General features: G+C 45.3%; 1 protein-coding gene across 7 annotated transcripts; it reads left to right on the top strand.

Moving 5' to 3' along the window:
* Positions 1-2,748: 2,748 nt before the first annotated feature.
* Positions 2,749-9,545, top strand: SPRY2 (sprouty RTK signaling antagonist 2). 7 transcript variants are annotated; one of them, XM_065852789.2, is made up of 3 exons: positions 2,749-3,825; positions 6,648-6,712; positions 7,760-9,545. In XM_065852789.2, exon 3 carries the CDS (start codon positions 7,811-7,813, stop codon positions 8,750-8,752), a length of 942 nt encoding a protein of 313 aa, XP_065708861.1. In that variant the 5' UTR covers positions 2,749-3,825; positions 6,648-6,712; positions 7,760-7,810; the 3' UTR covers positions 8,753-9,545. The 7 variants fall into 7 exon arrangements, with proteins under 7 accessions (XP_065708861.1, XP_065708053.1, XP_065709672.1 ...); XM_065853600.2 differs by lacking the exon at positions 2,749-3,825 and adding an exon at positions 4,202-5,909; XM_071806558.1 differs by lacking the exon at positions 2,749-3,825 and adding an exon at positions 5,916-6,056.
* Positions 9,546-13,092: the final 3,547 nt, after the last annotated feature.

The following is a 13,092-nucleotide window of genomic DNA, read 5'->3' as shown; positions in this document are numbered from 1 at the left end:
ATGAACTTATTTTTATTTTACAAAAGGGGCGAATACTACTTGTTTTCAAGTCCTGGATCTGAAAATCAAATAAAGTAAAATCTTGTGGGACAATTTCCGCCTGGAAAAAATGTTTCGACTATTTCAGATGGGTGTCTGTCATGTCACGTCACAGACCTCAACTCTGCCCAGCTCTTCACCTGAAGTCACTGAAATTGCTACTGTTCTAATATATCACAAACACATACATCTATATGTATATAAATACATATACGTATGTGTGCGTGTACACATATATACACACAACAGCTACACTCCTCTGCTGAGAATGAACTGAAGACCTTCATCTCCGAAAACAAGGTCTGCTTGGTTTGAAAGCGAAAAAAAATCATGCAGTGGTTAGAGCAAACCACTAGGGGAAACATAGTCACATGCATTAAGCCACTATCCATGAGAAGAAATGCAAAACGTGAGTGATCTACACAATCCTGCGAAAGCTGGTTCCAATGTATCATCAAATTAAAGGCCTGAGAATTCAGCTTTGAGCTTCCAACTCTAAAACAAAAAAAAAAAAAGAAGCCCGCTTAATTTTGTGTATTTGTTCACTAGTTATTGATCACCTGTGTGCAAGTGAAGTTTGTGTGCAAATCTTGGCAGGTTTGGTGCTTCTTTTTCAAACTTAGCAGTACTAGGATGCTCTATGCTTTTTTGTTTGTTTTCTTTTTTGCTATAAGACATTGACACTTCACCATTTAGCATACATGACTGGCTCTGAATAAAAATAGCTTTGCTGTTTTCACATCTGTTTGGGGAACTACTCACTGTATTAAGTGTATACACCTGTACTTGAGAAATGGCATATAAATTGATGATTGCTCTAGTAACCAACAGATTTAAAAACGATATTACGAACTTTCCAGTTTAAACACTATTTATATATTCAGTATAAACACTGACAAATAATCTAGCAGACCTTTCCCATGTGTATACCCTTGCATAAAGAGCTCTCCACCTATTTTTTGACTTAGCTATGTGGAAGTAATTTCTCTGTTTCCACGGTGAAGTGAAATTAAGATCGTGCCTTCTCTTTCCCAGGTATTTTAACCTATGCCCATTTCTCGCAGCTGAATCCCGTGGGATGACCTTGCCGACAGAGTCCGCAGCCAGCGCATGGGAGGACAACCACTTCGGTCCTCTCCACAGCCGCGTTCCCCAGCGCGACTCTACGCCGGTGGGTGCCCCGTCCCGTGGAGAAGACCCAGGGGAATGTCCGTGAGCTTCCTTCCGCCTTTCCCCTGCCCGCCGGCGGGGCTGCTGCCTCCGCGGAGCCTCCGGCGGGTGCCGCACGGGCGCCGTGTCCCCCTCTCCCCGCAGGCCCCCGCCCCGGCGCCGCGCTCCCTCTGGCGGGGAGAGCAGCCGGGCCGCCGCCTCCATGCACCGGGAGTCCTGAATGAAACCCAGCCCCGCGGGGCTGCGGCTCCAGCAGCCGGGTTGCCCCCGCCCCGACGAGCGTTTTGCTCCGTCTGCGGGTCCAGGGGGGCGAGGAGGGTGCGAGTGGAACGGACGCCCGGGCCCCGAGCACTTCCCCCGCTGAAGCGGCAGCAATTTTAGGCAGGATAGGGACTTGGTGAAGCCGCCGTGGAAGGAAAGAAGTTAGACTCGTGTAACTCAGGCTAACCTTACCGACAAGCAACTATGGAAAAATAATTTGCAGGTTCAGAACATTATTGTGGACGACTGGATATTTGTGTATAAAAGTATGAAAACCTAAAGGCCGCCCGTGTAAAGCACTGCTCGCTTAATTTCCATGTTTTTGAGAACGACCACCCCCTTCAAAAAGCTGTGACTAGCAGGTGTAGAAGAGGAAGTGCTTGCAAAATTGCCTGAAGTAGCAAAAAGGGCTGATGGGGTTTTTGCACTGGGTCTTGTTCATGTAAATAATGCAATGCATTACCGCCTTACACATCGTATATATTTTAAGCAGTGCTACACGTGATACGGGTATATTTGTGCTGAGTGCACGCCTACGTGGATACGCTGCTCTGTGCGTACATGTAGGCGCAAGATGCCCGGGCCCAGCGAAAGTGGGCCCGTCAGTAACTTCAGCTAGTACTAAAGGGACCGAGCTGTGGCCGTGTCAGGAAACGCCCAGAAGACAAACAGTCACGTTCGGGAACTGCTGGCAGACTGTGTCCCCCACAGGCGAATGTGAATTAATTAAAACAAAGTTTTTTCCTTTTTTTTTTTTCGTTTCCCCCTGAAGAAAACCTCACCCCTCCGCACAGGCGAGGAGGCTCCGACGCTGCCCTGGGACACCGCAAACCGTGCAGCTGCCCGGGGCGCGGGAAGCACCGCGGCGCGCTGTCAGCGGCCTGTCCCGCCGCCCCGTGGCCCGCGGCTCCGCGCCCCGCGGGCCCCGCTCCGCGCTCCCGCCCGGCCACGGGGGCGCCTTCCGCGCCGCCTAATCGCGTTAATCCGCGGGACAATGCCCCAAGTAATCACCCTTCCTTCTCCCTGAGCGGCCAGGGACTGATGAAAAGAGGGGGGAGGGCAGAAAGTGTAAACTTTTATTCCACTCGGTTAAATGAAAACACGGGGTGGGGAGGGACGCGAGGGAGCACCTGGAAACGGGTCTCCCGAAAGCCCGCAGCGGCGAGGAGACCGTGTCTCCCTCCTCGGGAGAAGTGAGCTTCCCTCGGCTCCCTGTAAACCTATCGCTGCCTTGCCTCTGAATAAATACAGGAGCACAAAAGCAACTCCGAGCGCCGTGTGACCGCGCACGGAGGAGCCTCCTGTGAAAACAGGCTGCGGCGAGGCCCCGGGAGCGGGGCTCCCCGCCGCCCCCGCGCAGCGCAGAGAAGGGCCGGGGCCGGGCTGGCGCGGCGGCAGCACTGCCCTTTTGAATGCCTCCCGCAGCTCGGAGTGCTGGCAGGGCGCTGGGAGCGCCAGTGAATGTAGCCCCGCAGAGCCAATGAGCTGGGACCGGATGCGATATATCCTCTGGGACAACAACTGCTCTGTTCCTCCTCAGATCCACATGACGCCATTTACTGCTGCTTTTGCGGAGAGATCACCCTACGTCCTCCGGAAAGAAAAAGAGAGAGAGAGGGGGAGAGCGAGCGAGCAGAAAAACGCCGAGCCCCTACAGCTCAGATCTCAAATCTTCCTCCTCCTCCTCCACCTCCTCCAAACACACAACAACCACCACCACAAATCCGCTGCGCTCCCAAAACACCCCCCCCCCCGATTGCAAACCACAGAACTGCCTGCAACACACACACGCTCGCAGAGGGAGCGAGAAAGCTAGAGAGAGGGGAGAGGAGCTTGCAGCAAGCAGCTTCTCAGCAGGACGGCTACATTGCAAAAGCTGCTTTTTTGGAAGAGCTCAGTGGAAGAAAGCTTTGGGATTTTATTTTAGTTCCACTTTATTTTGTTTTCTTTGGCTTTTCCCTGCCTTTTGATCATTTGCAACAACAACAAAAAAGTGACTTGGTATTGGCGATTCGGCCTCCTGTTCATTGAGGAAAAAAAAAAAAAAGTGTGTGTGAGAGACTTGAGTGATTTCTTTTTAGGAGCAAAGAAAACCCACCCCGATCCGGAGAGGTGTTTTGATTATTGTTAATAGTATATACACTCACACACGTATTTGTAATCGATCTGGGGAGAGAGACCTAGCTTTGCTCTGGACTTTTTTACATGGTGATCATTCTTACTCTAATTTGCAAGTTGGACTAAAACAGAGTTTGGAAAAGAATTTTTTTTTGCTTTAGGGCTGGATTTATTTGCAAACCGCAGGAAGAAGAAAATACAAGAGAGAGAGGGGTTTGGTGCAGCGCCGCGATCACGGTGAGAGCCTTTTCCTTCTTTGCAAAACAAGCTTTTCAGTACCCCCCCCCCCCGGTTGCTCCAAGAAAACTCGTGGAAATGTTTTAGGCCGATCCCTTTTCCATTCGTACAGGTTCTCCCTCTCCCCCCTTCCCCTCTCCTTCCTTTCCCAAAGAGGAGCCGGAGGTGGGATTTCGGAGCGGTTTCTCTCCGGGGAGGGGGGTTGGGGGGGGAAGCTCTGCTTGGGTTTGCGGGCTGCGCCGCGTTTGCTCCCCGCCGGGGTGCCTCGGGGGCGCAGGGGGCGGAAGGCTGCGCGGAGGGCGGAGGGCTGCGCGGGCGCGGAGGCAATGCCTGCGGGGGCTGCGAGCGGGGCGCGGGGGGGACGCGACGGGACTTCGGCGTGTTTTCCCTGCAGCGGGGAGCCGAGCACGGGCGGTCCTGCGCGCTCCTGCCTCTCCGGGCACGCGTGGGTTTCCGACAAGCCCCCAGGGGAGTTGAGGGGAAGGCGCTGCGGGGTTGTCGAGCGCTGGGGCTGTTTGTCCCTCCGGCTTGGGGGAGAGCAGGCAACCCGCCTTTCAGTGAGTGATTTACGCCCGTCTGTAGTGGCGTCGGGAGATCCGTGCAATTCGGAAGTGAGTGCACGTCTGGTATAAATATATATGTGTGTGTGCATATATACACATATGTATTTCTCGTGTGATTAAATTAATTCGACCCCTAAGACGAGGAAAGTTCTTGCTCAGATTCTTCTATGCAGAGGATATGTGTGGAGGGGAAGGAAAGCCTTAATTTTTGCTGTTACTTTTTTTTGGTGGGTTTACTTTGTAACAGCCCCTCCTAACCCCCCTCCAAAAAAAACCCAAAAAACTGCTGGTGTTTTCAGCAAGCTATTTGTGTGTCAGTTTGCCCCACCCCGATGGTAAAGTCCCTTTTGCCCTAATCCATAGTCTGATCACACACTCGGCCCTTAATGGGGGTTTCAAAGCACTTTGAAAGAAGAGGAGGTGGTTGGTGTGTGTGCGGTGAGGATGGGGGTGGGGGTGCCTTGCACTGGCTCCGGACACAAAACAGAAAATCACAGGCAGGGGACTTCTCCCCCTTAGGTTTGCCTTCTCCCAGCCAGCGAGACACGGGGTTTTTCCACAGCACGCAAGAAGCCCCTTGCGTTTTAAACTTCCCCAAATGTGCCGAACGCGAAACCCGGCCCCCTTGCTCGCTCTTTTGCCAATCCCAGCTAGGACAAGTTAGCAATCATGGCACTTGAGCTCTGCGAGAGTGGACTTTGGCTTTTAGAAGTGGGGAATCGTGTTGTCGCACACATGCACGCAGGAAAAAAAAAAAAAGGCAAATGCTCTTGGTGGATGGAAAGGAGAGAAGGACTAGATCAGAGAAGGGAGAGACGTGCTTTCCCCTAGGAATTTTCAGGCAAATATATGTTTGCAAATAAATGTGCTGAAGACTTGCCTCTTGTTCTGTTAGTGTATCTATCAAGGGGAGAAAAAGGAGGATCTCCCGGCTCGGACCGATGTCCCGCTGAAAATGCCTTCTGGGTCCCTTCGGGCTGGGGCGGAGGGGGGCGGACTGAAGTTCAGGCAGTTTGCAGAATATGCGTAAAATAAGAGAAGCTTTTCCAGCGGCCGGCTTTGTGGAGCTGAATGGGTGCTTATGGCAAGGCGAGAGGGGGGTAATCTGCCTTTTGCCCAGCTGTCCCGGAGGTGTTGTCTCAGACCGTCTCCTGGGCGCCTTGCATTACCCGGGAGGGGAAGGCTTCTTTAGCATCTCTCGGGGGAGGGCAGGGGGGAAGAGTTGAAAGGAAACATGGGTTTGACTTTCCCGATAAGGCGGCTGCAGCAGCCCCCTCCCACCTCCCGGCCCAGAGGATGTCTCCCGGTTTATCTCCAGGTTGGCTGCACTTGCGGGGCTGCTGGCGGCGCCTGCGGCCGCGCTCCTGGGGGCGAGGGGCGGCCTCCTCCCACCTGCTGCGCCCCGGGATGGATCCGGGGGAGGGGAAGCGGCCAAAGCGCCGAGGTTTCTCTTCCAGCTCCCACCTTGGCGTCTGAAAGGGGCTTCGCCACCGAGACCGGTGTCGTCCTTAGCGTCCGCAGGTCAGGGTCAGCTTTGCTTTAGCGCTGGGTTGTCATTTCTGGAGAGGCAGGGTTTGACTCGGCGTATCTCCTCGGCTGGCTGAGTCTGGCTCAAGTCTGGACGTGGAGAGCAGATAGGGCTGCTAGTTCCTCTCAGTGATGAGGAAGGTATTTTATTTTCTGTTCTTTTTTATCTCCAGATAGTTTCAGATGAAAAAAAATCTCTCCTTAGGCTACTGGTTGGAACTTTTTATATGCCAAAGATTTTAATTTGAAGAAAACATAAGCAATGCTTCATGATAAGTTTGCAAGACTTTTTTGGGGGGGTTTGTTTTGTGTTTTTTTTTGTTTGTTTGTTTGTTTTCCCGAGGGGTTGGACACCATGACATACACTCTGTGTCCAAAACCAGGATTTGGCAATATTTAAAGTAGGTGGTCATTCTTAAAACTTAGTGGGCTTTTTGTTTGTTTGTTTGTTTTTTAATAAGAAAAAAAGCACTTGTGGGGAGGGAGCCAGGAGTTAAAAGGTTAAATGTTTTCCACTGCTGTTAAGGACAGTGTCTTGAGATATTCATTGTTAAACTGTTTGGCTATATTTTATTATACTGCAGTATAGTATTATTGTTGGTAACTGATGTGTACAGAGTAACACTATGGTGCCCTTTCTAGGTATAATTGAAGACATTGTGTGGTCCTTGTAAGAAGCTTGGTTCCTGCTTGGGTTTTAATTGTAAAATGTTGTTCTGGATTTTTGTATAGGTAATTGGATTTTGGAACCACTTTAAGATATGATAAAGGCAGAACAAATGTTAACTAATTTAGAGGTCAGTACTTGAAACTTTTGCATATCTGAGTGTGGAAATTAGTTATTTACAAGTTCTCATCTTCTGAGTCTTTTACCGTCTTTACATTTAAATTCTTAAGTCTGCGTTTCTACTTTGTAGTTAATGATCCTTTAAAGTCATATTCACAGTCAAGCAGACTTCTTGGATGCTGGCATTGTTTGATTATATTATGCATGCCTCTGTCCCACAAGCCACTCATGGTAATATATACAATTTGAAATGTAGTCTATGGAATTTTTTACACATTAAAAAAAAAAAACCTCTGGTGGTGTTGCTTTTGTAGTATTGAGCCTTAAAATAACAATCACAGTGGTGTACACAAGTGTGACACACACTAAAATACTGGAGAGAGATATTTTTACTTGTACTGTTGAAGTTTTTGGTAGCACTAACTCATTTAATGTCTAACCTCAAACATTTTATTGCTATTTAGTGTTTTTCTTGGGACCATTGCTATTAAACTAAAATTTCCTATTTACATCATGTAAAGTTTAATGTGTAAAGAGACTGGCCTGCCAAAATATTATCCAGTTTTAAGCAAAATTGGAGAATTATATGTCTGTCATCAGCAGGTCACATTACACTTGCTAAATACTTGCAGGCTTTTATATATATATATATATATATATATGTTTTTCAGTAGCCTGATGTGAAAAGAAGAGTCACTTCAAGTGGCTGAAATGTAATCTCTTTAAAGGCCATGGTCTAACCAGAAGATGGCCTGGGAAGCCTTGGTTAGCAGGCACAGTAGGCAGACTTTCTAGAGCCACAGGTTAATATGCATGGACCTAGAACAGAATCCCTTTAAGTTCTCCACAGGAGTGGGCAGGACAGGCAGAGGGAAGTGCATTCAGCTGACCCATGCTCCAGCCCAGATGTGACTCCTTTTTTTTATTTCTTTTTTTTTTAATGGCTGATGCATTACTTGATTGTGTGTGGTGCTGTGGGATCCTGCAGGCTTGAAAAGCTGCTGGAAAGGGAGCGTGATATGTGTTGCAATAGTGAATCCTCTCTTTGTCGCTCCAGGATTTCAGATGTGTTCTAAGCCTGCCGGGGTGAGCACGCTTCCGGGCACTGATGGAGACAAGAGCTCAGCACAGCAGCGGGTCGCAAGCCTTGCTACAGGCTCGGCGTGACAGTGGGAGACCGCACGGGGAGCACGACCTGCGGGATGTCCTGATGCAGCAGGTTCACGTCTTGTCGTTGGACCAGATCAGAGCCATCCGGAACACAAATGAGTATACGGAGGGACCTACAGTGGCTCCACGGCCAGGGGTCAAGTCCACTCCTCGGCTAGCAACCCAGCCCAAAAGTGAAAGACCCCATGGCTTGCCCGAGCATCGTCATTTTAGCCGGATTCAGCACACACAAACGCATGCCTCTCCTCGGGCACCTCTGTCCCGATCCATCAGCACGGTCAGCACAGGTTCGCGGAGCAGTACAAGGACAAGTACGAGCAGTAATTCATCTGAACAGAGACTTCTAGGATCATCTTCAGGGCCTGTTGCCGACGGGATAGTCCGAATGCAGCCCAAGTCTGAGCTCAAGACAAGTGAGCTGAAGCCGCTGAGCAAAGACGACTTGGGAGCACACAGCTACAGGTGTGAGGACTGTGGGAAGTGTAAGTGCAAGGAGTGCACGTATCCCAGGACCCTCCCATCGTGTTGGATCTGTGACAAGCAGTGTCTTTGCTCAGCCCAGAACGTGGTCGATTACGGGACTTGCGTTTGCTGCGTGAAGGGCCTCTTCTATCACTGCTCGAACGATGATGAGGACAACTGTGCTGACAACCCCTGCTCCTGCAGTCAGTCGCATTGCTGCACTAGATGGTCCGCCATGGGTGTGGTGTCCCTCTTTCTGCCTTGCTTGTGGTGTTACCTACCAGCCAAGGGTTGCCTTAAGTTGTGCCAGGGCTGTTACGACCGGGTAAATCGGCCGGGGTGCCGCTGTAAACACTCCAACACAGTTTGCTGCAAAGTTCCCAGTGTCCCCCCCAGGAACTCTGAAAAGCCGACATAGCATCGCTAGTCAGAAATAGTAAAGTAACAAGAATTATTTTAAAAATACATATGCAACCAACTAAGCAGCTATGGTCTTGGCACTGTAGTAGAAGGGTAGGGGGATATACTTTGCTCTTCGCAGTGAAATGCTTCTCTCTGTGTGTGCCATCGTAACTGATCCGCTTGTTAGAATCCATCTAGTGGGATACAGAAAAAAAAAATGGGATACAGTACATTGTGACCCACATATTGCATAAGCTAAAGCAACACAGACACTCCTAGGCAACTCTATTGTTTGTGAATAGTACTTGCAAAATCTGTAAATTAGCAAATGACTCCTTTTTTTCATTTTTTTTTTTTTTCTGCCAGAGATAATGTGCTATATTTTTGTATATACAATAATATTTTCAACTGTGAAAAATAAGTGGTGTCATAAGACATGGCACAGTCACAAAATATTATACTAATATGTTGTACATTCGGAAGAATGTGAATCAATCAGTATGTTTTTAGATTGTATTTTGTCTTACAGAAACCTTCTATTACAAGATTCTGATTTCCCTTTGGACTTCATGTATATTGTACAGTTACAGTAAAATTCAGCCTTTATTTTCTAATTTTTTCAACATATTGTTTAGTGTAAAGAATATTTATTTGAAGTTTTATTATTTTATAAAAAGAAATATTTATTTTAAGAGGCATCTTACAAGTGTCACCCCTTTTTATGAGAACGTCATAGTTGCTGCAAATAAGGGGTGAACGATGCATATGTTCACTATAAAATAGAAAATATATTAACGTTTGAAATTAAACTGGGCTACTTGTCATTTTTTCCCCCTACTTATTGTTCTGAGTTGGGATAACTGGTACTTCTAATTGCAAACTTCACAGGGATATAATCACATCGAGTCTAATAAGAAGATGAAAATAGAATTTTTAAGTGTATTTTTATTGTTGTTTACTACTTCACCTGAAAATAATGCAGGAATTTTGCTTCCTTCCTTGGCACAAATGTCCCGTATACTGTTGCTACAGCAGAAAAGGAAAATGAACTTAGGGAAATGGATTAATTAATTCCAGACTAGGACTAATAGGCACTGAAAGCTTGACCTATTCTGTAAGTGATGAGCTTTTGTGCTTCAAATAGGAAATAAGTAATCATTCACAAAAAATGTTAAGCTTGCATGGCTTTACTCAGAGAAAGAGAGAAAAGAGAAAATTAATATGGTCAGTGAAAAAATCTTGCAGGGTTATTTGTTAAAAGTAGAAGAATATGCCACAGGGAATGATAGATCTGAGTGCAGTCCAGCCTTATGTCAAACATTTGCCTCACTTGTAAGAAGAAAGTTGCTTGATTTGTCATTTGTGGCATTTACCTTCCACTGAGGTCAAAATCCTTTTGCTGCCAAGTTTCCCACCGGAAGCCTAGAGAATGATTTACCTTTCTTTATTAACAAACTATCATTTCCTGTTCTGAGCATGTCTCTCCAAGTTTAGAGGTCTTAATGTTGAATTTTTTTTATACATTTCTTAACCTGGCATTTAAGAAATAGTTGTAAGTATTTTTAAGCTGACGCTTAGAAAAATCTCACAGCCTTTTCTGAACTCTCTCCAACAAAAACAAGTTATAACCAATAAATTAGGAACTCGCTAAAAGTTGAAAACCAGAGCACTGAGTAAACGTTACATCTTTTTGCCCCTTAATTTTAACCTATGATCTGGTGTTTGGGCTATTGTACATAGGTCTGTAGTACTCAAATATCTTACTCTGTGTGTTTGTGTAGTGGTTATCAATCATCAAGTGAAATTTAAAAGTCCAAGTCCTGACTAGTTTGCAAAACAAAACTAGCTGATACATGGGCCTTGTTTTTTTGTTTGTTTGTTAGTTTTGGGGTTTTGTTTGTTTGTTTTTACCTTACCTCCCTGGTGAAAAATGTAAGCTGCTTTTCTTTCTGCACCAGCTGGTAGGATACTTCGATATACAAAGAGGAGCAGTATATATTTAGTCTTCTGAGTGGAATTTGCCAGGAGGAAGGTGGTTTATATTGCATGAGTAATTTGTCTGTATTTAAAGTGCATCAGTATATTTTGACCAAGTGTTGGGGCATATAGGTGAGATCATACTTGGGTGCTGATAAACAGAGATTTTTATTTTTTATCTAGAAATGTTGTTCTTGAAGAGGTTGGTAAGCATATGTTTCCATTCACTGAATATGATTCTTGAATTAGATTAGGTGCTTATGCCTAAACTGTCCCGGGTTGCTGACTGAAAACAAACATGGGAATAATCAAATAATCCGTTTACTTGGGGAATCTTTGACTTTTAGGCTATATTTTTTTAGAAACCCCAAACCCCACTGATTTCAATAGACAGTAAATCCAGCCTTTTCAGTGTATTGATAAACTTGGCAATGCTGAAGGTGCGCCCTGGCTTTCCAGTGATTGATGTTTCAGTCAAGGAAGATATAAGCAAATGCTTTGACTACCTAGATGACAGGTTCTAAGGGAAAAGGAAAACCATCTTCTTGTTGATACTGAAATTTGAAGTTGGTCTTAACATCAAACACTGGTTGTCCCCTTCCACTTGGTTCTTAATGAGGATAAACAGTGGATCCCCCCCTACCCTGGGCAGGCCCGCTGCCAGTGAATTGGGTTGCACGTATGACGCTTGGGGACGAGGACGTTTGGTGGGGGTGGCACTGGGCACCACCAATGGAGATAAGTGGCGCTGGGGTCAGGGTTTCAGGTAGTGTGCACCAGGGACTCTTAAAAGTTGTCGCGTGTCTGTTAGTTAACATCCTAATATTGCACTTAGTTAGATAAGGTTTACTATTCTAAATAAAAGCAAAATCTTGCCTCAAACAGATTAGATTGATGTAGTAAGAATTAAGAAGGCTTTTCAAGTGGATTGAGATAATGTTATTAAAGCGTGCCTACTTTGTCCTTTGAGATAGGAAAGTGGAGGTACAAGCAAGGAAAACTTTCCATACACAGGTTTTGAAGATAAATGTCAAAGTTGTGCCAGATATACATGTTATAGGACTTTGATTTTAGGCAGCTATTAAACCATGAGAGAGGGGAAAACCCTTATTATTGCTCCATTTATTGTGTTGTTGCTTTAGTGTTTTGATCTGTTAACCTATCAATTCTGATGTCACTATGAGGGTTGCTTGGAGACCTACAGGGCTGGACTCACATTTTTCCAAACAATGTGAGCTACAAATAAATGTATCAAACTTGCTTGTACAGTAACTTAGAAATATCTCTATTAATATCCTCAAGCAAATTTTTTATTTTGCTCTTTAATGGTTTGAGGCTTCATTATAATTTCTTTTTTGAGATAGTGATCATAATAAAAAAAAAAAAAAGAGAGAAAGAAACTTGGATTCAAGTGGAGAATATAAAGGTGTAGTACTTTAGATGGAAATAAAATGCATTCTTAAAGGGTTTAAGATCATATTCAGGTGAGTATTAACATATTGAAGCAAGTTTGCAAATCAGTAAAGCCAACATTCCCCAAAGTGCACTAGTTAAGTGATGGCGATGATTAACACAATAGCTTTTTTACAGTTTCCTACAAAACTCTTAGCATGTGTGAGCTGGAAGTGACTTGATAGTAGCAAAGTACTGATCATTTATGAACTATGCATAATTTGCCTTTTTTTTTAATGTACGGTATGACTTGTATTACCTTTTTTCTATTTCAGCAAAAAAAAGAGAATAATTCTTTTTTTTTTTTGTGATGAGTGAAATCTTAAGGCTTATTCTTAAATGGCAGGGAGAGAATAGAATGCTTTTCTGTACTGCAGCAGAACATTCAATTATTTTTAGGAATTAACTGTTTGGGAAGATGGATTTGAACGGTCTGTCTCATCTCAGATGTTCCTAGATGGGTGCAGGTACAACATGTAATAGTGATTTGATTTGCTCAGACTAATTTCTCAATCAGTCACTGAAGCAGAGACCCAGAAAGAAGTTGGCACGCTTGAATGAGTAGTGCCTGTATGAATAGTCCTGGATAGATTTCCTACTGAAAAAGTCAGCAATGTATTGGCCCATCTTAAATAAATCAGTTACAGGTCAGGATTGCAGGTAGACTACAGTGTGACAAAGCACACCAAATCCTTACCAATGAAAATACTATTTTTTTTTTTTTTTCCCCTGTCTACACATTCTGATTTTCAACTGGAAATTCAGAAATAAAAATGGATTTGTCATCACAATCAGGACAATTTGGCATGGAAGTTCTGTGCATATAAATAGTACTTTTTCTTTCAAAAATACTGTCTGTTTTGAGACCCCCTATGTGATAGTCTTATTTATTTCCTTCCACATTTCTTCTTTCTGGTCCCTCTCCTT

This window comes from Patagioenas fasciata, chromosome 1, assembly GCF_037038585.1.
Source record: "Patagioenas fasciata isolate bPatFas1 chromosome 1, bPatFas1.hap1, whole genome shotgun sequence".
NCBI lineage: Eukaryota > Metazoa > Chordata > Aves > Columbiformes > Columbidae > Patagioenas > Patagioenas fasciata.
The sequence above is the reverse complement of the archived record's forward strand: the minus strand, read 5'-3'. Positions and strand labels throughout refer to the sequence as shown.

Bases quoted from the DNA above. Each gene is read 5' to 3' on its own strand.
- SPRY2 (XM_065852789.2), top strand. From the start codon at position 7,811: ATGGAGACAAGAGCTCAGCACAGCAGCGGGTCGCAAGCCTTGCTACAG.